Here is a 27,891-nt window from a genome sequence, read left to right as displayed (position 1 = left end):
TCAAATGAAACAACGAAAGATCCGTAAGTTGGAATAACTCAGTGGTGAACGATGCAAACATATTTCATTACAAATCCAGTGGAGCATATGTGTCCTTTTCCACTTCAGCCATGTGATTGTGCTTGTTATCATAATGAACCGTGTTGTCTTTTGTCTCTCAAAACTTGTTTTGTTGCGCCACTGATGGAACTTTACAGGAATGCAACCTGCGATGCAAAAGAAAACTGTAATCAGGTGAGTGGCACACACTCACTGAAAAGGACAGAAAGAAAATTCTACCAAAAAAGTGTTTAAATAATAAATGTTTTTTTTTTTATGATTATGTTGATGAATTGGGATTATAATCAAAATCAAATCCCTCCAAATGTCACCGGAGCAATTATCAAATCCTGATTTTTTTCTGGTCTGAAGACAATTCCTCATTTATTTCCTAAACAACAACAAATTGGCAGTAAAGTCTCTAAGTGAGGGGAAAACAGTAGTACAGTAGTGTATGGTAGTGTTTTAATAGTACAGAGTCATTGATATGAGGAGACCAGAGATGATATTTGTCTTTGAAGCCGCTGTCTCCTCGTGACTTCGCCGTCTCAGGAAACTGTAATGACTCAAATGTACAGTAGCAAACTGGTAATATCACATATCAACAGGATCAATATTTCACATTGTTACCAGATATATGATACTGATAAAACACTGACAAACACAGCAGAGTTTATCAAAAACATCTGGTAGTCAACAGCCACAGACTGCACAACAAAAACACTGGATACTACATTTACCTGCTGTGATTACAAATGGGAAACATGTTTTTTGTGTTTTAAATGTACAATATATAAACATATATGTCTATATATGTGTGTATGTATTACTTTAAGGTACACATAGGAAGATCATCTGCCTGGACGTTGTTTATTTTTCAGTTTGCTGGTAAAATGAATGAATGAATTAATATGCAGCTTTGGCTCTGATGAAATGTGTAATCTGCAAAGTAACGAAAGATATCAAATGAATGTAGCTGAGCATGAAAAGTACACTACACTACCACTACAGTGTTGTATGGTGACATTATTAAGTATCAGGAACATGGAAATACTCAAATAAAGTGTGAGTATGTCAGAAATGTACAACGGTGAATGATTTTTGTGCTGAGAGTTTCAGATTTAAGGTGTAACTTTGGCCAAAAAAACACTTAAGCGGAACAAAGTGAGTGCCTTAAACTGGATTCCTTTCAAATGCCAGCAGGAGGTGACTCCACTGGTTGCAAAAAAAGGCTGATAGTATGTAAGCTTATGAGAAAATAACCCTACTTCTCATCTGATTTATTACCTCAGTAAAAACGTTCCTGTGTTCACAGTTTCTTAATTAGTTTATAGCCACAAATTCAAGTGTTCTTCAACAAAACACGATGTTCATTTTGTAAATATGGTCCCACTCTGAGTAAAATGGAAAAAAAATGTTGAAATCACTGTTAAATGCTGCACGATTAGTCAGCAGGCCCACAGTCAGCTTTGGCTTCCTGAGAATCTACGTCACATTCCTGATGTCACACATGGATCACATCAAACCAGTTTGGTCTCTGATGTGATTTCTAATGTCTTCAGATTTCTGCGATGAACTTAAACGCAGCTTTGGAATGCGTTTCATCAAATCGTTTCCTCATCACTCAACTTTTCCCGCTTTTTTTTGTCATTTTTATTCCAAGGTGCCAGATTCGACCTCGGGCTTTCTCCGGTGTGTGGGATTGCCATCGACGGACACGGGGAGAGATCACATGCGGAGGCTGAAAGACATGCTTGAAGCGGCGATGGACGTGTACACGTTCATGGTACGGATGAGAGCATCAGGAATGTCCTTCAGTGGAGTCACACTAAGAAAGGAACACAAATTCCAACCTAACCAGTTCGTTGGGTAATATTGGCAGTCATGGAGTAACGCTCAGACTTTGACTGTTCCTCTAATGAAATGTCGTGTTAGCTTTTCAGGGAGGCTCTTTCACTCACATGCTGGAAATACATTTAAAACTATCTCTCTATCAAGCCACTTTCATCCCGTCTTATTTTATTTTGTTTTCTCTCACACCCCTCCATCACCACAACCACAGAGGTCCAGCATGACAGGCGTGCCACTTCTCAGCCTGCAGGGGGCGCTGGAGTTAAACCAGGAAGCCGACCCTCTCCAGAATGAAGATCTGGTGCACATGTGGATGGAGGTGAAGATGAAACCGCTGCTGAAGTCCATCACCAAGAACTTCCTGTCCTGCCTGAGCACCAAGAACTTCAGCTGCTCCTCCTACCAGACCGTGTACGTCTGAGTCTCCGTCTACGTGTTTCTGTTTCCTCCTCCGCTGCAACAACTTCTCACCATCTGACCTCTTCCTGCAGGGTGAAGGAGCTCAGTCACCATTTTTCTGAGATGGATCCAGTCAGACAGAAGTGGATCTACACTTTCTTCATGCAGCCGTTTCTGTCTGGAGACAGAGTAGAAGGTAAAGCTTTCATTTGGACTTGACTTGGACTTTGGACTGGAGTTGGGACTGATCAAAACCAGAATCATTATCGGGTATCGATACTGACATAATTCACTTGATGTATATCAGAAGGATGACGTCCATACATACTGAACCTTTAACCGGCACAGAAAAGTTTATTTTTGAGTCTCATCCACAACTGATCAAATACTGACGCTTCAAGATTGAATGAATTGTCAGCCGAAGCCTCAGTATTTGACGAGTCGGGAATGAATAAATCAGTTTTTATTACAGAAAGGACCTTTAAGATTTTTTCAAGATTATTTCTCCACAGATTGTGTGTTTATGTGCTGTATAATCTCTGTACAGGCTGTGTGGGCAGGAACGAGAGCAGTGAGGAGTGGCTGATGAAGAACTTTGGCGCCTTCAGAGCGATGGCCCGCATGAAGGACTTCTCAGCGCTCAACATGGTCTTCAGTGGAGTGAGTTAACTCGAGTTTTCTTCAAAATGCTTAAGATTTAAAGGAATGGGTCGCACAAAACAATCCAAAGGTTAGTTGTCTTTTCCCCTCTTACCTGCTGGGCTATTCATTCATCTGGATTGATTTGGTGTGAGCTGAAGAGTTTTAGAGAGTAGAGATGATGGAAGTGCCAATAAATGGATTTCAAAAACTCAACAGAAATCCAGAAATCCAGATCCTCCAGAAATCATGACCTGGTTACTCAACATGATCCAGGATTTTCATGTAGGAACTATTTTCTATCCGTATCGCCTCGTAGAAGGAAGAACATATCTACTCATGGATGATAGGCTAGCTAACTAAGCTAACTAAGCTAGCTAAAGTTGTAGCCCGGTTACCAGGTTTTAATCTTAGCAGTGATTTCTGCAAACCATAGATACGTCCGAGGTGACATTTCACATTCATACCATATACTTATTAACAGTCAGGAAGTGGAGGGGAAGGAAGTGGTGTTATTACAAGCTACAAGGCTTCCAAACAGACGACTACAGCTCGAGTCTGTGGGGACGTTTTCCAGCTGTTTCACTGGCGACCAAAACCAGCTATTGCTGTTTTTGTGGTGACAAGAAGAAGGTATTTTAAGCCAAAGCTCGGGTTTTCCAAACCCTAAACAAGTGTTTTTTTTGTGTCTTAACCTACGCAGACCGTTAGCACCATGTTCTGACAAGAGACAAGTAGAAAAATACAACTAAAACAAATGTAAAGTTGCAACGTAAAGAAACTCTGCAACGAACACAGTCCGCCTATTTAGTTTAAGTGACTCAGTAGACGAATAAGTTCCTCTGGCTCTTGTTCCACAGTTGGAGGTTCTCCACCTGCTGTCTCCGGCGCAGAAGGCCGAGCTGCTGATGATGCCTGAGGTCGCAGGTTTGGACAACGGCACCCTGACCCTGGTCTTCCACAGTTTGTTGACAGGCAGCACCGGCCCTCCGCCCCCGACAGGCGGCCCTGGATGGGGCCACAACTGGACCACCCCTGAATACCCGCTTAGCATTGGCCCACCTCAGCCCCCACAGAACACCTTCCAAGAGGTACTGTGATGTCACATGGATGTAAAACCTGAATAACCGGTTTTTAACAACATGGTTTTGACTGTCGAGCGCTTGTTTGCGAACCTCATCTCCTTTGTCGCACTTACAGATTGCAAATGGTTTCATGATGGCGTTCAGACCTGTCGGGAGCTTCGTCCATGACTTTGTGTCCTTCACACAAGAGGTGCAATATCACACACACACACACACACACACACACACACAGATACATAAACTGACCACCTGCCAGGAGAAATGACTCCTGACCCGCTCTGTGTTCTCCAGAGGGACATTTCACAAATACGAAGCACCACTCTGACCCAGTTCCTGCTCAACTGGACTCTGGCTGAGCTGGCAGACATGTACCGAACAAACGACACAGCCGTGGTTCCCGAGCAGCTGGAGTTTGACGTGACGGATGTGGAGGATTGGTACAAGCAGGTGGTGATGCCGCTGTTACGGAGGTTCCTGCCGAATGAAGAGGCCCTGCTGGACGGAAACATCAAACTCGCCTTCCACGAAGTGTTGTCCGTAACTCTAATTTTTTCCCTATTGTATTCTTTATTTAGTGCGTGTCAGTACAGATACAAAAAGAGAGACAAAGATCTATATGTACATATTGATACATATTACCAAAATGTATTGTATTGGCATTGTATTTTGGTAATATATTTTTTGATGGAAAATCATAATTTACAGTCTATTTATCTATTTATTTAGTCCACCAGTCTCACTTTCTCCAACCCAGATCAGTGTGTTTGTTTCTATGATAAAATAAGTTATTACAATGTGTTTTGAATGTGCATTGGTGTGTTGTTTGTGTGCAGCTATCTGGACCACCGCATGGACAACGAAACCTCTGAACACATGGACGTCTGCAGCATCACTCTTGATAAGCGTCCCTGTGGGGTGAGGCTTCATTTAATCTTTGCACGTTTAAATGCTCAGAATTGTGATCTAAACCTATCTCAGCTTCTCCTTGTTGGCCTGTAAAAGTCCACCTTCAACTCCTGCACACATCTTTTTTTTGTTTGTTTGTTTTTTACCCCCTTCCAGCTCACGGACGCAGTGGAAAATGTGGCGAACGTCTTGCACTGCGCCGCTCGTACCAACCTGACGATGTCTGAGGAGACGATCATGAGAATGATTTCAGAGCTGATGGGACGTCTGAACTCGCTGATGAGGGAGTTGTCCACCGCGGTGAGGATGTTAACGACTCCATCCTTCTATTTATCCATCTTAAAAACACTGTAACCTTTACCTTTTGTCTCCTGCTGAAATATTTGATAATCAAAGTTTCTCAATGGACCATAAATCAGAATATTTGCCTGTGTTACTTCATTGTTTGCACACATATACACACTTAGATTCAGTGTTTTTTGTTTGCCTAGAGCTGTGCATTTAAAGAACTAACTTAATAATAAAAGTTAAAAATCAGCTGAATGTTACAAACCAAGATTACTTTTACATATCTGTAGATAATCATGACAAACAAAACCTCCAGAATCAAACTTAAAGAAATGCACAGCGACTTGAAAACATTTTGGATAAGAATTTAAATCAGAGCTTCCTTCTCCTCCCGTAGAACTTCACCGAGTTGGCGTCTGACTTTAAGGAGATCTTCAGCGAGGCCGACTCTTCGCCGATGACCAAGGAGCACCTGAACGACCCGGACTTCATCAAACTCTGGTTTAAGGTCAAACTGATGCCCCTCCTGCCCGACGTGCCCACAGGCCTCCTGTCCTGCCTCAGCACCAAGAACTTCACCTGCCCAGTTTACCAAACCATGTGAGTCCACAGGCTTCAGGAGGTGTTATTTTCATCTCACACACACACACACACACACACTGTAAGGTGCGTTTCATGTATTTTCTTTCTTTCTTTTTACTTTGTGCAGTGTGGCAGACCTCAGTAGACACATGAGTTTCATGGACGCCGACCCGATGTTCAGTCATAATATCTACAGGCACTTTATCTTTTCCTTCCTGCTGCATCACAACACCTCTGGTATGTAAACTGTCAGCAAAAGTTGCAGCTTATAAACAGAATTCAGAAGGTCTTTTTCAGACGAGTGGTGAAGGTGAAGTACCTTAAATCTGCCGCTGAGTACTTTCAGATTCTTTTAACTACAATGTCAAAACAAAGGTGTAATACTTGTTAATTTATTAAATATACATTAAATGTGCATGTTTCAGATCCTGGCTGTGTGTCCTCAGCCAATCACAGTGCAGAATGGCTGAAAGACAACTTTGGTTTCTTCTCAAGATTTGCCTCCGTCACCGACTTCTACCTGCTCCACTCAAACTTCTCTGGAGTAAGTCCAGACGACCTGAAAAACCTCCGTCTGAGCTGAAGCCTGCACTTGCTGTTAATCATCTCTTCTCTGTTGTTTTTCTCCTGCAGCTGGAGGTTCTTCACCTCTTGACTCCCGACCAGACGGCAGAGATGCTGCTGCTGCCTCTTCCCGCCCCTCCTGAGAAACACGTCGTCATCGACCGAGTGTTTGACTTCCTGCTGGAGTCACCCGAGGAGAGGAATTTTGCATCGGTCCTGCACTCGCTGGTCAAACTCACCAAAAAGGTCACTTTTTTTTCAGACACAGTAACTTTAACGCTTTTGGAAAACTTTGAACTTTTCTGGATGATTAATTGTAAAATATTCACACTTTCAGGACGATCCACCGTGTGGTGTCTACAAACAAATGTGAGTACTTTAAGGAGGTTTTATAACTTAACACATTGCTCATTAGTTCCATTGATTTTGTTTAGTTATTTTCTTTACGTTTAAGCACTAAAACGTAAGATGAAAGATGTTTTTTGTCCAATCCCAAGACGCCTCTGATGATATTTTTGAATTTCTTAAACTTCTAGCCTCCTCAGATTTGTCTCTTTTTCTCTCCAGTTCTGCAACCAGTGCCTTTTAAATGTTCCTGTAGATATATCAAATGCATGTCTCTGATTCAAGTAGATCAACTTGTTTAAAATGATTAAATACATTACAAGACCGTCAGCACCAGACAAAAATAGCTCCTTGACCACCATGTTCCTGGAAATAACCAGAGGTGTCCTCCGCCAGGCAAACATTTCATATAGTATCAATATGCATCATGATATATTACATTCTCTGGAAAAATCAATTGAGAAATGTTACGTATCATGTATATTCATTACCTTACGCATCAAAGCATGAGACCTTTCAAAGTGGAATATGTCGGGAAGTTTGGGAATCACTTCATAAACCAGTTGTTATCAGGTTAATTCAATTTGGTTTACATTTGCCTCGATGTCCTCATCATTACCTGTTTATTTGTTATTTGGCAGCTCAGTTTATTTTTTCTTAAATTGAAATTGATGGACAGCTGGACTGTTCTGGTGTGGATGTTTGTTGTATTTCACTTTAATTTTTGGACACTTCTCTCTCACATTTTCTTCAATAAAATCTGGCACCTGTTCTCATCTTTAAACGAGGGTTTTATATTTTATTCTTTTCATTTGCGTGTCAGATTTGAGAGATTGTACGGAGCGATGCCATCTCTGCCACCAGACCTGGAGCCGGTCATCTGGGCCGGCATAGACAGCCTGACAAACATCGCACCGGAGGGTCAGTCTCTGTCTCACACACACATGCAAACACAAAGGATCAATCGCTCCCCTTATACCTATATTTTATTATATGCACACAGTAGTTAACTGAATATTTTCTCATGTTTCTATTCTACTTGTGTAGAGTGTGTGCCAGAGGACATTGCGGTGAGATTTCTCTTGAATTTATTCTTCCACTTATTCTATTTTTGTAGCTTTCGTTTCAATTTTACTGACAAATAATTGTATTATTCTCCTTAAAATGTTCCAGTGCCCAGTAACCCTGTACAATGGTAAGATCTGTTTGAAACCTTGTTGTGAAGTCTCTACTTTGAATGCTTAAGAAGCATTAAAAATCATTTGTGATTTTTTTTCTTCCTCTGCTGTTCGACAGGCACTAAAGTCTGCAGAGGAGTTAACAGGTATCTCATTTGTTATGGTTTTTATCCAGAATTACCAATAAATATGTCGATAGTCTCTGTGCTGACACGTTTAATGTGTTTTCACAGCTCTGCCCTGCACCTCCACCTCAACACCTCTACAGAAGTTTCCTGCAACGTCACCTTGGAGACATATGCTTGTGCACAGGTTGGTATCTAATTCAAAAGAGTCCAGTTGGAAATACGAAGATTTATTTCCACATGAACCGCTTGCTGTCTCTCTCTCATGCAGCTGGAGAACTTCTCAGCCCATCAGCTGGTGTCTCTTCTGAAGTGTAATCTGCCCGGAAACAGCAGCCACTCCAAAATGCTGTGGAAGATGGTGCTGACCAAGTTATCCTTTGTGCTGGATCCAGCTCTGGACATCTTGGCTAACATGGTCAGTGACCCCTCTGATGGACATACATGAAATTCCTCAACTCCTTTTCAGGGTTATTAAAATAAACAAATCAAAGCATCTCTTATTAATTTAATCAGTAACGACTCAATCAACTGATCCGTCCTACAGTCCGCGGTTGTTCCTTCAGCGATGGAGGTTCTGGATGTGCTTGGAGAGATCAGAGTGTCGATGCTGACTGACGAGCAGCTCAGGAACAGCAGTGTCATCATGACGTGGTTCTCCGGACGTCTGAGCGGGTTTCTGCCGTCGGCGTCAGGAAGGTTCCTGCACTGTCTGATCCGCAGGAACCTCAGCTGCCACTCGTACCAGCAGATGTAAGTGATTGTCCACAGATGCCCAGTCTTACATGAGAGATCAACATGCATATTGCGGTTTATCACACTTTATATCCAACATCGTATTTAATATGATTTAACCAAGAAATGTGCACTTAAACATCCTCGAAACTTTGGTGGTCTTCTACACAGTCCAACAAGGCGTTAAAGTTTTTTGCGTGGCTCGATAATCAAACTGCCTTTCTCTCCATAACTGCTCTGTTCATACAGTGTGTTTCACTACAACAGCTCTCTGAAGTGTGTTCCTTCATTTTCTGGAGGCATTTCTTCATCAGGAGTCACGTGACGTTCTGTGGATATGTTTGGGTTTAGTGTGTTCCTCCATGCAGCTCCCACAGACTTCAATGCAGCTGTCATGCTGATGACCTTTCCTTCAGTTTTTGGATTCCTTGGTTTGCCTCACTTTCAGCCCAGAAGGTTGCTGCTTGGTTTAAGGACGAAACAGGTTAATGTTAAGTGTAAAGTCGAGAGACTCAGATATAAATGGCCACCAAACAGCGGGTTTGATTTAGGTTACGACATGGCAAGATGTGTCTGTTGTTTAACTTTTTTTGTGTGATTTAGTGTTTAATTAATCATCTTTGACGAGTAGCAAAATACTGAGGACCCAAATGTAAGACACACAGGAGGGAGGCACGGTCAAAAACAACAAGCAGGCTTTTTATAACAAAATCAAAAAATATAGAATCCAAAATATGCAATCCAAGAAGTGCAAATATATATATAATATATAAAGGCAGCAGGGAGCATGAAGACTATATACACAAGGGCTGAATAACTAACAGGACACATGTGAATACGTCTGCATACGTCTATATATGTACGTCTCATCCTGTCCTTCACTTTATTGTCAGTCTGAAGGTTTTCAGCCACCAGTTTGACAGGATGGACCTAATGCAGCAGCACCTGGTCCTCAAGGATTTTGTCCTCCGTTTCCTGTCGCACTCAGGTACTCGCTGCACCATCCGATTGTCTTTTTTTCAAATCTGTGAACATATGTTATCATTTACATATATCTCTTTATCTTCATGACTTGGTCCAGGTCCAGACTGTGTGTCCAACAACAGTGCAGAGTGGCTGATGAAGAATCTGGGTCCGTTCTCACAGTTCTTGTCCCTCAAAGAGCTGCTTCACCTCAACCCACAATTTAACCCTGTAAGGTTTCAGTCCTGCTAACATCAAGGCTCTAGAAAACCAGTATTTCAATTTTCAGCGGCTGTAAACATGTTTTTGTTCCTGCTCTTCCATTTAGCTGGAGGTCCTCCGACTCCTGACTCCTAATCAGACTGCAGAGCTGCTGGTGTTGACTCTTCCAGCTCTTCCAGACAAAGACGTCCTCATAAATAAGATCTTTGATCACCTGACTCAGTCTCCTGACCAGAAGAAATTCACAGAGTTCCTGTCCAGCCTCACCATGTTGCCCCAGCTGGTAAAAAGACAAACATGATTCCTCTTTATTCAAAATCTGCACTTTGCACTGTTTGTTGATCCTCTGTGTTTTCTGTGTTTGAAGGGAAACTTCTCCTGTGCAACATTCAGAACACTGTAAGTTCATGTTCACCTTTGATTATTATATAAATATGTTTTAATACACTTATTAAAGACATAATTGCGATGTTAATCCCACATGTTGCTGTTGTAGGTTTGACAGAATGGACTTGGCCATGATGAATGTTTCTCTCGATGTCGTGTCATCCATCACATACAGCAAGATTACTTTATCCAGGCACATACCACCAGGTGAGAAGAACAGGATATAACACACTATTGACATTTATATACTATAAAATAATATATTTACTCATTCTGTGTAAGTTATGTGCTGTATCAAAGTCTCTGTGTGTCATTGTTATATAATCTTATCATTGAAATGAGCATTTTAATGCGTGTTTATCTGAAGTATGTTTGTAACTAATTTGCGTATCATTTACTTTTTTTATAGGTTGCATCATTTACAGTGGAGAGGTAATTAAATGTGCTTTGTTCTACTGATTAGTTTCATAATTAGTTTGATGACAGAGAACTAATAACTCTCTTATCTTTCCCCACTAAGTGCACAGTTACCATGACAAACGGTAAGTCGTCTCACTGCTTCAGCAGGTTCATTTTGATATAATTCAGTATGTGAATGTCGATAATCACCACAAACTCATCTCTTCTTATTTTACACAGAGACAGACATTTGTGTTGGAGTGAACAGGTAAGATTTATAAACCACGCTCTGTTAAATTCTTTTGTGAGTTACTGTCAATAAATATTTGACGTTTCCTGTTTTATTTTGAAACTCCAGCACGATGCTGCAGCTCCACCTGGACAGCAGACGGATGAACGGAAGTTTCTGTAACTTTCCTGTTGAGGAATTTGCTTGTGCCTCGGTGAGACACATCTCTGATCTACAGCCGTCCTAAAGCTGCTGACTTATGAAACTGTTTGTTTGGAGCATTTTCTCACGTCACCCTGTTGTCTTTCTGCTCCGTCATCACAGCTGTCAGGGCTGAAAGCCGAGGATCTGGCTGAGTTGTTGACATGTCATCGCTCCTCCAACTCCAGCAGCTCCAGACCCGTCTGGAAGCTTCTCCTCTCCAAAGCCTCACATGTGCTGGATGAAGCTCTGGATCTTCTTACCAACAAGGTGTGAATCAGCAACGCTCCTCACGTTACTCACTCCTGATCAGATTTAGACACTGTTGGTGTGTTTTTCCTTGCAGACTCTCGACCCCAGAAATCCTGCAGTGATGATGATTTTGGACGCTATACGAGAAATCCGATTGGATACATTCGGCAGTGCCGGCCTCAGTAATCCCGCCCTCATCCAGCTGTGGTTCAACCGACGGCTTCTTCCATTCCTGCCTGCAGTTTCTCCTGACTTCCTGTCATGTCTCACCACGAAGGGACTGAACTGCAGCAGCTACCAGCAGATGTACGCTCAGTTATTCACTGTCACCTCAGTGACTATCTCTGCTTGTTGTTCTTTGTATTGTGCATTTAACACAACCCTTTGTTTTATTTCTGAACTCAGTGTGCAGGTTTTGAGCCGTGTCCAGCCACACATGACACACTCCGGGCAGATGTTTGTCTACACACACTTCATAAAGGCTTTCCTGACCAGGCAGAACACCACAGGTAGGGATGTGGACATCAGTGAGGACATTTATTATTGATGTAAACTCACAAAGGGCAAAGAGTGCAACATTTAGCCTGAGAGTGGTGCTAAATAAGAGAACATCTAGTGACCTAAAATGAATTAATATACTTATACACGTGGTCCTCAAGGAGTTAATCATCTGTTTCCTGTCGCACTCAGTTTCTCGCTGCACCGTCCAGTCGTCTGTTTTCAAATCTGTTTCATATTTTTGAACATGGATGCGAATATGTTATCATTTACATACATCTCTTTATCTTCATGACTTGGTCCAGGTCCAGACTGTGTGTCCAACAACAGTGCAGAGTGGCTGATGAAGAATCTGGGTCCGTTCTCACAGTTCTTGTCCCTCAAAGAGCTGCTTCACCTCAACCCACAATTTAACCCTGTAAGGTTTCAGTCCTGCTAACATCAAGGCTCTAGAAAACCAGTATTTCAATTTTCAGCGGCTGTAAACATGTTTTTGTTCCTGCTCTTCCATTTAGCTGGAGGTCCTCCGACTCCTGACTCCTAATCAGACTGCAGAGCTGCTGGTGTTGACTCTTCCAGCTCTTCCAGACAAAGACGTCCTCATAAATAAGATCTTTGATCACCTGACTCAGTCTCCTGACCAGAAGAAATTCACAGAGTTCCTGTCCAGCCTCACCTTGTTGCCCCAGCTGGTAAAAAGACAAACATGATTCCTCTTTATTCAAAATCTGCACTTTGCACTGTTTGTTGATCCTCTGTGTTTTCTGTGTTTGAAGGGAAACTTCTCCTGTGCAACATTCAGAACACTGTAAGTTCATGTTCACCTTTGATTATTATATAAATATGTTTTAATACACTTATTAAAGACATAATTGTGATGTTAATCCCACATGTTGCTGTTGTAGGTTTGACAGAATGGACTTGGCCATGATGAATGTTTCTCTCGATGTCGTGTCATCCATCACATACAGCAAGATTACTTTATCCAGGCACATACCACCAGGTGAGAAGAACAGGATATAACATATTATTGACATTTATATACTATAAAATAATATATTTACTCATTCTGTGTAAGTTCTGTGCTGTATCAAAGTCTCTGTGTTTCATTATTATATAATCTTATCATTGAAATGAGCATTTTAATGCGTGTTTATCTGAAGTATGTTTGTAACTAATTTGCGTATCATTTACTTTTTTTATAGGTTGCATCATTTACAGTGGAGAGGTAATTAAATGTGCTTTGTTCTACTGATTAGTCTCATAACTAGTTTGATGACAGAGAACTAATAACTCTCTTATCTTTCCCCACTAAGTGCACAGTTACCATGACAAACGGTAAGTCGTCTCACTGCTTCAGCAGGTTCATTTTGATATAATTCAGTATGTGAATGTCAATAATCACCACAAACTCATCTCTTCTTATTTTACACAGAGACAGACATTTGTGTTGGAGTGAACAGGTAAGATTTATAAACCACGCTCTGTTAAATTCTTTTGTGAGTTACTGTCAATAAATGTTTGACGTTTCCTGTTTTATTTTGAAACTCCAGCACGATGCTGCAGCTCCACCTGGACAGCAGACGGATGAACGGAAGTTTCTGTAACTTTCCTGTTGAGGAATTTGCTTGTGCCTCGGTGAGACACATCTCTGATCTACAGCCGTCCTAAAGCTGCTGACTTATGAAACTGTTTGTTTGGAGCATTTTCTCACGTCACCCTGTTGCCTTTCTGCTCCGTCATCACAGCTGTCAGGGCTGAAAGCCGAGGATCTGGCTGAGTTGTTGACATGTCATCGCTCCTCCAACTCCAGCAGCTCCAGACCCGTCTGGAAGCTTCTCCTCTCCAAAGCCTCACATGTGCTGGATGAAGCTCTGGATCTTCTTACCAACAAGGTGTGAATCAGCAACGCTCCTCACGTTACTCACTCCTGATCAGATTTAGACACTGTTGGTGTTTTTCCTTGCAGACTCTCGACCCCAGAAATCCTGCAGTGATGATGATTTTGGACGCTATACGAGAAATCCGATTGGATACATTCGGCAGTGCCGGCCTCAGTAATCCCGCCCTCATCCAGCTGTGGTTCAACCGACGGCTTCTTCCATTCCTGCCTGCAGTTTCTCCTGACTTCCTGTCATGTCTCACCACGAAGGGACTGAACTGCAGCAGCTACCAGCAGATGTACGCTCAGTTATTCACTGTCACCTCAGTGACTATCTCTGCTTGTTGTTCTTTGTATTGTGCATTTAACACAACCCTTTGTTTTATTTCTGAACTCAGTGTGCAGGTTTTGAGCCGTGTCCAGCCACAGATGACACTTTCAAAGCAGGTGTTCGTCTACACACACTTCATAAAGGCTTTCCTGACCAGGCAGAACACCACAGGTAGGGATGTGGACATCAGTGAGGACATTTATTATTGATGTAAACTCACAAAGGGCAAAGAGTGCAACTGAGAGTGCCACTACATAGCTGTTAACCAACTGCAGTAAAATCCTAATCAGGAAATACAGCAACCAAGGCAGAAAGCAAAACCAGAGAACTGAAGAGAAACAAAAACAAAAGCAAAGCACAAACCAGGAATGACATGGGCAATAAAAACCAGAGAGACACGACGGGGATGTGGACACATGAGCAGGACGGGATGGGAAACTGAACAGATTAATTTACAAAGACGGCAGGGAGTGAACAGTAGTATACACACAAGGGCTGATTAACTAACAGGACGCAGGTGAGCACAGGAAATCACACAAAGGACGGAAATGGAAAGCTAAATATGAAACATGAGGGCAGAACTTCAAGCAGGAAATAACAAAACCACAAATTACACAAACTTCCCACCTCTGCATGCTTCCAGATATGTAGTCTTAGCAGTAATGAAGGCTGAAAGCATTGAGCAGAATGGAAATTCACATTTTTCATTAAGGGAACCAAACTTTAATCAATTTGGAATCAGTTCTAATATTGATGTGTCTCATAATCCGTAGCATGATTACTGCGATCTTGTACATCTTGTCTTGAGACACAAACAGAACTACGATTCTCCAGATGCAGCACATTAGATGTATGTACAGTATCCTGTAAAACTTGTCTTGCGGTTCAGATGTCAGCTGCAGCTCAAACACGAGCAACAGTGGAGACTGGCTGCAGAAGAACTTGGGAGGTTTCTCCGCCCTCGTGTCCTTCCGGGACCTGCAGATGCTCTACTCCAACTTCTCCGGGGTACTTCCTGTCACATTCTCTCCTCTTTTATGATGTTTGTTTATTTCCATTCTTTCTCTACTTTTGTCTCACCTGTGTTGTCGTACTTGCAGATGGAAGCCTTACCACAGCTGACGGTCAGACAGCTGGCAGAGATGTCCGCCACGCCTGGACAGCTCAGCTCCTCCGCCCAGGTTGCCACGGTGATGAAACACGTCCCCACCGAACACCTCTCGGCCTTCTTCGATGACTTCTCACCTGCTATGAGCGTGAGTGTAAAATTAAACACCAATTCTTAAATCACATCTTGAACAAACAGCACAGATATAATTTATCTACTTTTATAGGCTAGAAGATAGAAAATTCATACATTTATCATGAACGTTTACTTGTTTACATATTATCTGCTTATCCTTTATTTTCTCTCCGTCCGCAGAATCATCAAAACATGTTCCCCTCTGCGGTGAGGTCGGCCATGTTGCAGGTGGTGTTTGACCGCGCAGACCTCTCGAATACCTCGACGGTAGCTGATGCAGTTGTGATGCTGTGGCTCCACAACCGGATGAGCCCCCTGCTGGTCGACCTGTCGCCAAACCACGTTGCGCCGTTCTTCCGCATTCTGGCGGGAAGAAACTGCAGCGTCGAGCAGCAGGGGTGAGGAGTCTCTGAAAATGTAGTCATTTTGTGTCTTCCTCTTTGCCCGTACGACAAATGTCACATTTGTTTTTATGTTTCAGAGTCGAAGACCTGAATTCAACAATCTCCTCGCTCAGGGAAGTCACGAAGAAAGAAATCCACAATCACATCATTCAGTCGCTCAGAGGTAAAGACAAGTGTTCACAGAATAAAACTACTGTAAATCCCAAATTTTTGAAAGTACGGCTTTTAGCAGATCAAAGTTTGTTTGACAGATGATCTCTTTCTCTTTTTCTTCCCAGGACCAGTCCCTCTCAAGTGCTACGGTGACAACTACAACCACAGTTTCTACTCCTTCATCGAGCGCTCGTTCATGGGATTCCAGTTCCCCAACCTGACCACCTTCATCTCCCTCATGACTCACAACAGGACGCATCAGGTAAAAGAGATTATTGAAAGAAAGTCATCAAGCTTTTCGTTTGGATGAGAGCAGGAAGAGGATGACTCACTGAGTGTTTGCTGTTCCTCCAGCTGGTGAACTCCATGCCTCCGTCACATCTCGGGGATTTCCTTCGTCGTCCTGACGTTGTCGACAACGATGCCGAGCTCTGTGTGATCTACAGCAACTACATCCAGACGCCTGTGTTCCTGGAGACTGTATGTACCGCCGCTCACATAAAAACACACAAAAAAACACAGACACACTGATGATGTAAAAACAAGTCTGTGTATATTCACTGCAGGAGTCTCTCCCGGCGGCGGTGCGGCGGCCCACGCTGCCTTGCGTCTGGCCCGTCGCTCTCAGCAGCTCCAGCAGGTCAGAGGCCGACGCCTGGTTCGACCGACGCCTCCCCAACTACTTGGCGTTCCTCAGCAAGACTCTGATCGGCTCCAACGTGACACACAACGCCTCCTGCATGGCCTTCCAGAAGCTGTACGTTATGGTTTACACAACATTACGTGCTCTTTCTGTGAGAAATGTATATTTTTGTCTCTAAAAATAATTCAGTTTTAATTTTGTTTTTCAGCGTCTCTGTTCTGGGTGAAAACAACTACACCACTGCAGACTTCACGAGGGAGGACTTTTTCAACACCATCAGGTCGTATCTCACCTCAGGTCAGTCCTCAGACTAACACACACCTACAGTCTCGTTTCCAACTAAGCAACGACTTCCAGTGACAAATCTAGAGATGTAACGGTCCGACTCCAACTCTTCTCTCCTGAAGAGAGTCACCAATATTTCTCAGTGAACGTGTTCTGGTGTTGTGTGTTTGGTGAGTGGAGGAGAACAGCGGCACGTTCAAATACACATATTTTAAGGTAGAACTGGTACTTCTTCCTGTAGTTGATGGTAAATTTAAGCAGCTTTTCAGTTAATAAGCTAGAATAATGTTTAGCATTTGACAATAAGCACTTGTAGAGTCACATCTAGTGATGCTTTGGTAGCTAAATGCTAACAAAATGATAATTGTTCATACTTGTCTTCAAGAAAAGTTGTAGATACAAGTTGATATCAAGTCAGGCTAAAGGGTTTAGTACAGGGCTCTCTGTTGATTTGTTCCCCTTTCTTTCTTTACTTCACTTCCTCAGAAAAATCCTCTATGTAAATATTTGTAATCTGTCGTTGTAGCGACCGTGCCGAGGTGTTACAGCCAGTCCGACCCAGAGCTGAACTCCACGGCCTGGTTTGCTGAATACATCGGCCCGTTCATTTCTTTCCTCACTCTGGAGGACTTCCAGACATTCGGCTCTGCACAGGTACTGAACACAGTTTGAGGGGATCATGAGCTTAAGATATATGGATTGATAAAGTAACACCCACCGATTTCTCCTGCAGAGTATCCAGGTGTTCACAGTGAACCCTCTCAACATCGCACTCTTCAACCACTCCGTCTTACCTGTCAACGTCACCAACTACTACACTGAGCTCATTTATCAGCAGGACAGCAACTTCAATCCCTTACTGTGAGTCTAAACCTTTCAGATGTGTTTTTACCTTTCAGCCACACGCACCTGAATACTTCCTCCACCACTACGTACCTGAACGATTCTATACTATTTGTGTGTAACGGATTCTTCTCTCTCTCTCTGCAGTCTTCCTCTGGTGTTTCGGTGTGTTGTTCCCGGTCCAGCGTTCCTCCAGCTGAACGCAGCACAAAGTGAAATAGTTCTGTACAACCTGACCACCCTCTGTACAGACCTGGACCCACAGGTGATGAAAACACAAGAACACACACTTACATTTCGGCTGATGCGACCATTTTTTTCTGCAAGCAGACAGATCTGCCGGAAGGAAGAAATGAATGAAGGAAAATAACTGAAATACTGAGCAGCTTAGATTTATCCTTGTTTGTTTTTTGGTGGGATATGATTAATTTTAGGGAGTTACACGTGCCCAGTTAAGCTCCTCATTTTTGATGAGAAGTGTCCTGGTTCATCCAGGGACACTGCTCTATTTTTACGATAAAATCTTCATTACAACTGACAAAGTTTAACTGAGCTTTTTCCTCTGTAGGTCGCTGCAGCTCTGTCGAGTAACTTCGGCGACAACATTGACGCCTCGGTCATTTCTGCCCTCGGCAGCGAGAGCACCGGCATATCCACCGCTCAGATCGCCATGATCAGGCCTCAGGACTTGATCGCGTCCATCGGCATCCTCAGCAGCGTGAACGGCTGGAGTGAAGGTCAGGCCAAGGCCATCATCCAGTCGCTGATGTCTTCGGGGATGATGCAGGTAGCTGCAGTCCGTCGGCTGAACCACGAGATTTGATTTTGAGGTGCAGTGGTTCTTGTCTGCGAGCGCAAAGCCGTCTCACAGTTTCTCTGCTTCCATTTCGCCAGATCACCAATGCGTCAGCGCTGCTCATGCTGGGCTCGCTTGTTACGGGAATTCCTGCAACGACGTTCAGCAGCATCAGCGGCTCCCAGCTGATCACTGCGTCCCAAAATCCCTCGTTTGTGACACACCTGACGTCCGCTCCTCAGATCGTCCAGCAGACCTTCGTTACTCAGGTAAAACAGCTGTATTAATTTATTTATTTATTTATTAGGATTTTACTGTAACACTTAACAACCATGATTGAAAAATGGTTTAATTTCATAATTTCCACTGTTTATTGTAATGTTGCAATCTGTGTTGGTAATATTATTTTATTTGGATGTACATTTGAAAGTTGCAGGTTATAATCTCTCTCTGTTCATATTAGACAATCGCTTTTTAATCACAGCTAAAAAAATGTTCCTATTTTGCTCTGCGTACTCTAACAAATAACAGCTAAAGATGAAATCCTCTAAGCTTGGCTGCTTTTTTATGTTATAAATTATATAATATATAGTAATTGATTTCAATTTTAGTCATCAAAATACCAAAATATTGGAGTATTTACTGTATTCTTGTGTCTTTGTTCATCCCTTCATTTAAACTGCGCTAGTTTAATTCTAAACTCTGTTCCCAGGACATCTTACCTGGACTTCTACACCTCTGAATTGTTAACCTTTACTGTTTTCCCGTGAAGCAAATTGAATTGTTTTAAAGTTTGCTCGCCACGTTACATCTGTTTTGTAGAGCACAACTTTGAGACCACTCTGCTACATAAATAAAGGGCAGTGAGACTCGTTAACCTCACTTTTCCACATCCTCACTCAGATCATATCCGTGAACAGCAACAGTGAGACGATCATCCAGAACGTTCCGGATGAACTGGCCACTGAGATCCCTCCTGCTCTGCTGCTGGGCCTCTCAAGTAGCACCACCGTCATCACCAGACTCAACAAGAAGAAATGGAAACGGCAGCAGGTTAAGAGGAAGCAGCCCTGTAACGCACACCTTTGGTCCTGATCACGGCTCCTGGACCGTACGTCGTCACACTCTGTGTTTTTATTTTCTTCAGGTCGAGTTGTTCTTCGACGTGGTCGCCGTGGAAACTGCAACCGCAGCGCTGGGAAGTCCGAACAAGTGAGTCCCCGGAGAGTGTTTTTCGATAAAGCGGAGGGTTTAAAAGTGAGATAAACTGTGTCTTTGTCTGTTTGTGTGTGAAGTTTGTCATCCTCAGTGCTGCAAGGGTTCACGTGCACCAGAGTGAGGACCATCAAGAGGGGTCAGATCAACAAGCTGATCAAAGCCTGTCGGAGGAGAGGCAGGAACAGGGTCAAACTGGTGGAGACTCAGGTACTTGTGCACCTAATTTATCAGTTTTTCCACGTCAACATCTTCTCACCTGCTGAGTGGAGCAGTAACAGGAGTGCACGCAGAACTGATGACGATTTCATGCTCGTGTCTCCGACAGCTGACCTGCATGTACAGCTACATCAGAGCAGAAGCCGATGCCACCAGCTTCGACCTCTATCCTCCCGACGTGCTGCTGTACTACGAGTGAGTTTTGAGTCGTTTGCGTTGGACTGGAGTTAGAAACCATCAGAGCAGTTTTTTTTTTTTTCTTAATTAAGTCTCTCCGTCTCCTCAGTTACTCTCTGGTGCCGCAGGCCAGCTGCAGGTTTTACTTCCAGCAGCTGGCGGATGCCGACTTCTCCGTTTTCTCCACCGACCTCAGCTACAAACGGAACGATCTGTTTACTAATTGCAGGAGCTGCCTGGTGAGTCCCCCAAACACCCACACAAACATCTCAAACTGGCATTTACACAACCGTTCTATAATGGAAATGATTACAGTATCATGACAACTGATGCACCAGTTATTGATACTTTGCAGGCTTGAGAAGAGTTAATAATAGTTTTATTAGTTTGCTCTAAATCAAAGTGTCTTTCTCAGAAATGTCCCTTTGTTGAATTAATTGAACTAATTTCCTGAAGGAACATTAAAGCATTACATGACGGTTTAATTACATTTCTGAGGAGGCCGATTCAGTTAAATTTTGGGTTGGAGCACCAACAAGATCATCAGAAACAACCTAATAACTTTACTAGAATCGGTATCAGAGACATTTTTTGAGGTTTGAGTTTTCCTCGCTGTTTTAAAATCTGTCTTCACTTTTGCTTTTTTCCCCCTCCAATCTGATTACAGTACAGGGGTTAAAATGAATCTTTGAAATACACAAAAATCAGGATACACTTCAGGAAGCCACATTTTAAGACACAATGTCTAGATTATGTTATATTTTATTTTATTTCATTCAATTCAAACCGTTATTTGAGCCCCAAAAAGTTCTCAGTGAAAACAGTTGCACAGTTGTTTTGAAATCATTGCCTTGAATTGTCCATTTGTTGTGAATGTCGATCTTGTGATGCTTTGTAGATAATTCTGTGTGCTCAGATTTAGTTCAGAATAAACCTGCAGGACTTGATAGATGTTAATTACATCTCTGAACCACAAAGGACAAATCAACTGATTAAACTATTTAAATTAAATGTCAGATCGAGTGTCAGTGAAAATCTAACAGAAGCTTACATGTGCTTACTTGTTTTATTTTCTAAGGGTATAACAAGCACAAGTTTGACTGAGGATAATATATCGGTGATGGGAAACATGTGCTGCATTCTGGACGGGTCGTACATCCAGAACTCCGACCCGTCCATCTTGGATAAACTCAACAGCTGCCCAGAGCTCACGGACGCTCAGGCAGCTGCTGTTGAAGCTCTGCTGCAGAGCGGGAAAACAAAATACGGGTACGTCAGCAGAAGATGATACAGTGAACGTTAAACCTCACTCGGCAGATTCATTTCTGGCCAACAACCTCCAGTTTCCTTTCAGATATTCCCCTGTTGGTCTGTTTTTCTCCACAACAAAATAGTCAAACTTTGGGTTTTTGTTTCGATTTGAGTTTCACTGTTTTTATACTCTCTGTTTTTCATCAACCAGAGCTCCATCAACGTGGAATGAAGAGACTCTGAGGGACCTCGGCATGTTACCGCTGTATCTGACTTCAACCTTCTATGGTAACTTTGACAAAGTGAGTAACTCCCGTTCATCCGCAGCATTACCTCACCTGTCTGCTGTTGTATTGAGGTGGGTGACTCGTGTTTTGTTTAATTATCTGTGTCTGCTTTATTCGTGCGAGCAGAAAACAAAGAGGAGTTTCCTGAGATACTTCCTGAGGACCAACAAAGTGGACAGACAGAGGCGAAAGGCGATGAGGAGGGAAATAAGAAAGTCTGATAAAAAGAAGTCAAAGCGATCTCTGGGTGAGTCGCCCTCCGTCGTCTGCTCTGCTCTGACATCCTCCTGAATTTATAACTTTTAACTTTTTTGTGTATTATCTCGTGTGTTTCAGCAAGCGAGTGCACTGTGGGAAACATCACCATGGTGACCATCAGCGATGAGACGTTCCCCTTCGACTACGACGACATCAACCAGTTCGACTTCTGCCTCAGTGCCGCCACTGTGAAGAACAACCTGGATGCAATCACTCAGAAGGTGGACCAGGAGGAATACCTCGCCATTGTTCTCAGAAAGCTGACAGAGGTAGGGGACGCCTTTTTTAAACTGAGAGGTTAAAGTGAAACTCTCTCAAAATGCAACCTAAGCTCTTTTTATGAATGTATATGAGTCAAACCTTCGTGTAAAAGCATAAATACAACGAAAGGGGCACTTTTAAGATTTACCATGTATTCGTTTTCGGGTCAAACTGAGTTCCAATGGGAGTGCTACGGGCACTTTTACGATAGCATCAAAATCGCTATTTCTAAAACACTAAGAAGGCTCGACACAACATGAAACTTTGCTAGTAGTATTGCCAGGGTCTCTACACATGAACACCAGCATTGAGAACATTGTTTGTGAGTTTACTAAAAAGAACGATCACCTTAGCAGTGCTTGTTTCGCTCCCAGTCAACATGGCAGCCGAGAAGCATTGATTTTCGAATGCGACGTAAACTGTAGGACAGTTAAGGTGACAATGAAGATCACATGACGACAATAACAGTCAAAACACCACTGATAACTTTTATGTTGTCTCATTCTCACATATCTGTAGGCTTACGCTGCCTCCATCCCAGAGAGTCAGGTTCAGCTCTTAGGCCCAGCGTCCCGTGTGGCCAGTAAAGATGACATCAGCAAGTGGAGCATCACTCAGATCGACACGCTCTCTGCGTTGATGGACTCGACAAACGGCCCGTGGGACCCGAGCCTGGTGAGCAGATCAGTAAATGAGTAGAGTATACTGCGTATCTGTGCATTGAAGCAGGTGAGTGACTTGTGTCTTCTCATCTAGGCGGAGGCCATCATCTCTAAATATCTGAGTAAGGAAGGGAACGAACTGGGCAGCGCTGAGCTCAACGCCATCGGAGGAGCCAACCTGTGCTCTCTGGACGCCGACGTTTTGAGGAACATTTCCCAGCAAAGCCTCAAGTAAGAAGTCAGGGCAATGTGTGTGTGTGTGTGTGTGTGTGTGTGTGTTACCATTGTTGCTTGTGAAACCATGAGTGCAAAGACAAATGTACAAATTGGAGGTTAAAATAAAGTCAGGGATCTCGAAAAACTTTCTTGAAACTATGTAAAATGCTGATTCTTGTGATAATGTTGTTGGGTTTACACAAAGTTGGCCCAAACTCAAGGCACACAGGCCAGGCAGGTAACGAAACAAGAGACGAGCTTATAGAATAAAGCTGTTAACCAAAGTTGATAAAAACAAATTACAGAAAAAAACTCAAAAGCTTAATAAAGTACGAGCCAGATATAAACGCAAGGAATCAGAACCAATGACAAACTGACCAAGAGACGCTGCATCCTCTCTGGAGACTTCACTGGACTTCACTGATTCAATTACCCACAGTTCATTGCAATACGGACGTGACATAATGGAACTTTTTATGAACAGGTAAAAGTTACTTTGTTATAATGTCATTGAATCGTTTAGGCTAGAAATAAAACTCAACTGCATGATAATACAGAAATATTAAGAAGTAAAGACTGTTGAGGTAATCAAAATAGATTTTATTGTTGTAAGTCTCATAGCTGTCTATCAGTGACTTAAATTTGCTGTCTTATCTCACGCGCTCCAAGCGTGAAGTGATGACAGTGAACATGTCGCGGTACGTACAACTGAAGTTCAGGAGGGGATCAGTTTGCAAGTTCAGAGGGTGGAGATTTGGATTCAGACTTAAATACTCAAGGGTTGAGGAGTGAAAAGGGCAGGAAAACAGACAAAGGGAGGCAATGAAAAACAAAACATGACATATGAGGGCAGAATTTCAAAATAAAACAGGAAATAACAAAACAGTGACATATATCTACCCAGCAAACAACAAATGAAGATGAAATGGAGTTTTGTGCTTTCATAAAAATGGCACTATGAAAAGAAATAAACTATTGTAAATATATTATTGCACCCAGATTCCAGATCGTGTGGGAATTATATTTTAGTACTACCTCCTGTATCCAACGTCTACTATTCCTCCTCTCATTCCTACTGTGTTTGTGTCTCCTGAAGAGACGCCAACGCCCTGGACGTGTCCAACTGCACCACAGAGAAGAAGACCGTCCTGTTCAACATCGCCAGTCAAGCGTTCGCCACAAACACGCGTTCTCAAACTATCTCTCTTTCCTCCTACCAGCTCACAAAAACGTACCTCGGTACGCAAACAGACACAAAACACATCGTCACACTGCATGATGAACTTCATGTGAGCAAAGCTGACTCACTGTTTGTTTCTTTCGTGGCCTGCAGGGGGCGCAAATGTGAGCTACGTCCGAAGTTTGTCGGCCTCCAACGTCAGCATGGACATGGACACCTTCACCAGTCTGGATGGGAGCGTTGTACTGGTCAGTTGTGTGTTTGTTTGTGTGTGTGTGTGTGTGTGTGTGAGTGTGTGTTTGGCTGTTTCTAACTGTAATTTATTAGATTTTAGTGGTGTTCATGAACAGCAGGAGTCTCAATGTACATTGATTGTTAATTAGAGGTTTCAAAAAGGCAACAATGCCCGAGACAGAAGGCTGAAGTGCTGTGAAGCATTCTGTTTTTGCATTTTGTTGCAATGGGAGAGTGGAGTTCAACGTACCTGGTTCGTTCTGCAGGATTAAAAAAGAATATAACTTAAACATTTTTCATAAAACAATTGTTGCCCGTATGTTCTTGAAACAGTCTTTGCCGGCTGTAATCGTTCATACTGCTCATTAAGAGCTTCCTTCCCAACATGCTGTCGATGTTAGTGATGATAGAGAAAACCCACAGTCCTCGCTCAGTGTGAGGCTTCACATGGCCTCAGCAGTCTGACACATCAAGTTTTTTTCTCTTAAAACCTCAAACTTACAGGCTGCGACTCAAAGACAGTTCAGGATTTATCTTGAAATCAGATTTTCCTTGCAGAACAGGGTCTGTACAAAGGAAACAGATCAGGCAAACAAGTCTAGACGAGCAATTCTTGGTGGTTTGAATGGCTGCTATCTTTCCGTCTGTATATCTACTTCCTATATAAATGTATGGATCACTCACAAAACTGACCGTTAACCTGGAAGAGGACATGTGTTGTAAATGTGGTAAAAACCCCGATTGAGAGGCATTTTACAAATTCCCAGTAGACATCTCCAAAGAATGCTCCGAAAAACCTGAATCGAATTGGCATATCCAACATGTCCTAGTCAGAAAACTTAACTTTAGGAATATCTTAATGAGTTGGAATACCCAAACAGAATATGCAATTTACACGACCCTTCTATGATTTATAATGATAAATAATATTCTGTCTATGACCCTGTAACCATTCCGGTACCAAACAACTCCACGACTCTACATTTTACTCTACATCACTGACATTTGAAGCATATAAGAAAGAGATCTTCAGGCTATCATGGACCGGAGAAGACAGAAAATTGTGACTCATTTACACCCATATATAACATTTCTCTGCTCTGCTCTCCCTAGCAACTGTCAGTTGATGAAGTTCAAGGTCTTCTCGGCCAGAATGTGGCAGAATTGAAGTCCTATGAAAACCAAACGCTGGTACAGAGTTGGATCAGGGCGCAGCCTCAGTCACAGCTCAACACACTCGGACTGGATCTTACCGGAGGCAGGGCTGACACGACAACCGCCACTCCAACCACCTCCAACGCTGCGAGCTCCACTACTGTGGCCACCGGCTCTACAACCACCTCCAACTCTGCAGGGGCTTCTACAACGACGAACGCCGGCTCTACAACCACCTCCAACTCTGCAGGGGCTTCTACAACGACGAACGCCGGCTCTACAACCACCTCCAACTCTGCAGGGGCTTCTACAACGACGAACGCCGGCTCTACAACCACTTCCAACTCTGCAGGGGCTTCTACAACGACGAACGCCGGCTCTACAACCACCTCCAACTCTGCAGGGGCTTCTACAACGACAAACGCCGGCTCTACAACCACCTCCAACTCTGCAGGGGCTTCTACAACGACAAACGCCGGCTCTACAACCACCTCCAACTCTGCAGGGGCTTCTACGACTGTGAACGCCGGCTCTACAACCACCTCCAACTCTGCGACAACTACCGCTGGGTCTGGATCCGCCGGCACCACAGCAGGATCGACTGCCACCACCGGTGAGTCCTAAAAACTGTGGTTGCAAGATTTGAATACTACTAGAGGTGTGAGGTAGATTAGAAGTCCATCCAACCTTTAGATGAATCTAAGATGTCCTGAGTGTTTCTGATGCACCCTGAAATACAGCAGTTTAGCATCCCTGTATGTTTGCTTGGGCCAATGATCCCAGGGTACGTCGCACCTATTGTAAGACTTTGGTACGGACTATCTGTACAGTTTAGTTGCAAAAGAAAGACAGGAGAGGTGTTGATACAATTCGTATTTTGTAAAGTACAGCACCAAAAAGGTCATCCATGCTTGTTTGGTATGTGAGGTTGTAGGTCAACCGGATGAAGGTCAAGCAGCAACTAGCTGAAACAAGCTGCAATGTCGCCGCCTACAGTGATTGAGTCGGACATAGTTTTGTCAATAACTTGATTCTCCTCTGGTTCCTTGAATACTGGGACAATGGCAGTAGTTCAATTAAATGTGGAGCTGTGACTGGATGGTAACCATGTGAGGTGGGACAGTTTTCCCTCATGGGACCATATTTCACAAAAATATTGATCCCATTTTACAAATATCGTCAATTCACGGCACGATTCAACTTAATAGATACTTTTTTTCAACTTGAGAAAGTCACAGTTTGTTGTGAAGTTGGTAAAGAATCATTGAGTTTTGTGTGGAACTACAGCGTCTCGTACAGTGTACATCACCGACACCGACACGATCGTCACCTTGGCACAGAAAAACTATTAAAAAAGGTGAAAGTCTGCTCGTGTGGACGGCTGCAGTTATGTGAAAGGAGAGTTCGTCCGTTCTGTGAGCTGGTTATTATATCGGCTCTACAACATTTAACTTACAGTGAGCGTTAAATGAGACGGCTGTTGCGTATTACGTATATCCACAGTCACATACTTACTCGACTTTCTTGAGTTGAAAAAACATCCTTTACACTGAATATCATGTGTAGCTCGTAGCATAATTCAAACAGGCTCAAAACAAATTTCTCACCATTAACTGCTGCACATTTTTTTTCTGAAATGAGGTGTTAAAGAGGAGAAGAGGTGCGACTTTGCCTCTCCAGCATATATTCTTATAATCACGGTATAACATGTGACACTGATTGCAGAACATATTTAACGTTGGTTTGATAAATTGTGTACACTGTACGTCGTGAGATGTTACTGATCTCTGATGTGAGTCTGTGTTTGTGTGTTTTTTAGGCAGCAGTGGCGTTGGCGTCCGTGCCGACGCCGGCTTCTCCGTCCTCGTTCTCCTCGTGCTCCTCGTCACTTCTCAGCACATTTTTGTGTGAGGAACAAACGTGGCTGTTTAATCTAATTAATAAATGCACTATATATGTACTAATAGGAGGGAAATACTGTCAGACAGCCAGTTACCTCAAACCATAAGTGACATAAAACGACATTTACTACTTGTTGTAATACAGGTGAATAACGTATTCTTGATTAATGAACCCTTCAGTGCTCTGACACATTTAACTTTGCATTCCTGGTGGTTCAGTTGTTTTATTCGTTAAAATGAAGGCTTAATAGACAAATGAATGTGATTGTTTCTGCTGTATTTGTGTTGTTGTTATCCTGCGTTTCCCCCTTTGTTTTTTTAAGAGCAGGCTTGCCTTTAAAATGAACGACATGTCTGGAGCTGTGGGACGTTATTAATAAACTCAGATTGTATGTGATTGCAAAATCA

At 42.9% G+C, this 27,891-nt stretch overlaps 1 protein-coding gene across 1 annotated transcript; it reads left to right on the top strand.

Annotated features, from left to right (window-relative positions):
* On the top strand, positions 1-27,891 carry LOC119016969. The gene is made up of 74 exons (XM_037093359.1): positions 1-23; positions 198-234; positions 1,703-1,825; positions 2,102-2,301; positions 2,382-2,485; positions 2,837-2,949; positions 3,789-4,019; positions 4,129-4,203; positions 4,305-4,546; positions 4,847-4,928; positions 5,076-5,219; positions 5,605-5,807; positions 5,917-6,026; positions 6,215-6,333; positions 6,423-6,599; positions 6,691-6,722; positions 7,522-7,619; positions 7,746-7,768; positions 7,872-7,893; positions 7,995-8,022; positions 8,110-8,188; positions 8,273-8,419; positions 8,549-8,754; positions 9,630-9,724; positions 9,818-9,930; positions 10,028-10,204; positions 10,289-10,320; positions 10,418-10,515; positions 10,718-10,740; positions 10,829-10,850; positions 10,948-10,975; positions 11,066-11,150; positions 11,261-11,407; positions 11,484-11,695; positions 11,795-11,898; positions 12,193-12,305; positions 12,403-12,579; positions 12,664-12,695; positions 12,793-12,890; positions 13,093-13,115; positions 13,204-13,225; positions 13,323-13,350; positions 13,441-13,525; positions 13,636-13,782; positions 13,857-14,068; positions 14,168-14,271; positions 14,990-15,108; positions 15,201-15,356; positions 15,524-15,741; positions 15,825-15,910; positions 16,026-16,162; positions 16,255-16,380; positions 16,467-16,657; positions 16,752-16,840; positions 17,355-17,482; positions 17,562-17,689; positions 17,819-17,936; positions 18,240-18,458; positions 18,566-18,736; positions 19,371-19,520; positions 19,615-19,679; positions 19,763-19,892; positions 20,011-20,096; positions 20,188-20,317; positions 21,157-21,347; positions 21,541-21,631; positions 21,743-21,863; positions 21,953-22,143; positions 22,655-22,810; positions 22,892-23,028; positions 24,110-24,252; positions 24,347-24,441; positions 25,541-26,195; positions 27,402-27,891. Exons 3-74 carry the CDS (start codon positions 1,772-1,774, stop codon positions 27,491-27,493), a joined length of 8,985 nt encoding a protein of 2,994 aa, XP_036949254.1. The 5' UTR covers positions 1-23; positions 198-234; positions 1,703-1,771; the 3' UTR covers positions 27,494-27,891.

The sequence above is a fragment of the Acanthopagrus latus genome, chromosome 1, assembly GCF_904848185.1.
Source record: "Acanthopagrus latus isolate v.2019 chromosome 1, fAcaLat1.1, whole genome shotgun sequence".
Taxonomy (NCBI): domain Eukaryota; kingdom Metazoa; phylum Chordata; class Actinopteri; order Spariformes; family Sparidae; genus Acanthopagrus; species Acanthopagrus latus.
The sequence above is the reverse complement of the archived record's forward strand: the minus strand, read 5'-3'. Positions and strand labels throughout refer to the sequence as shown.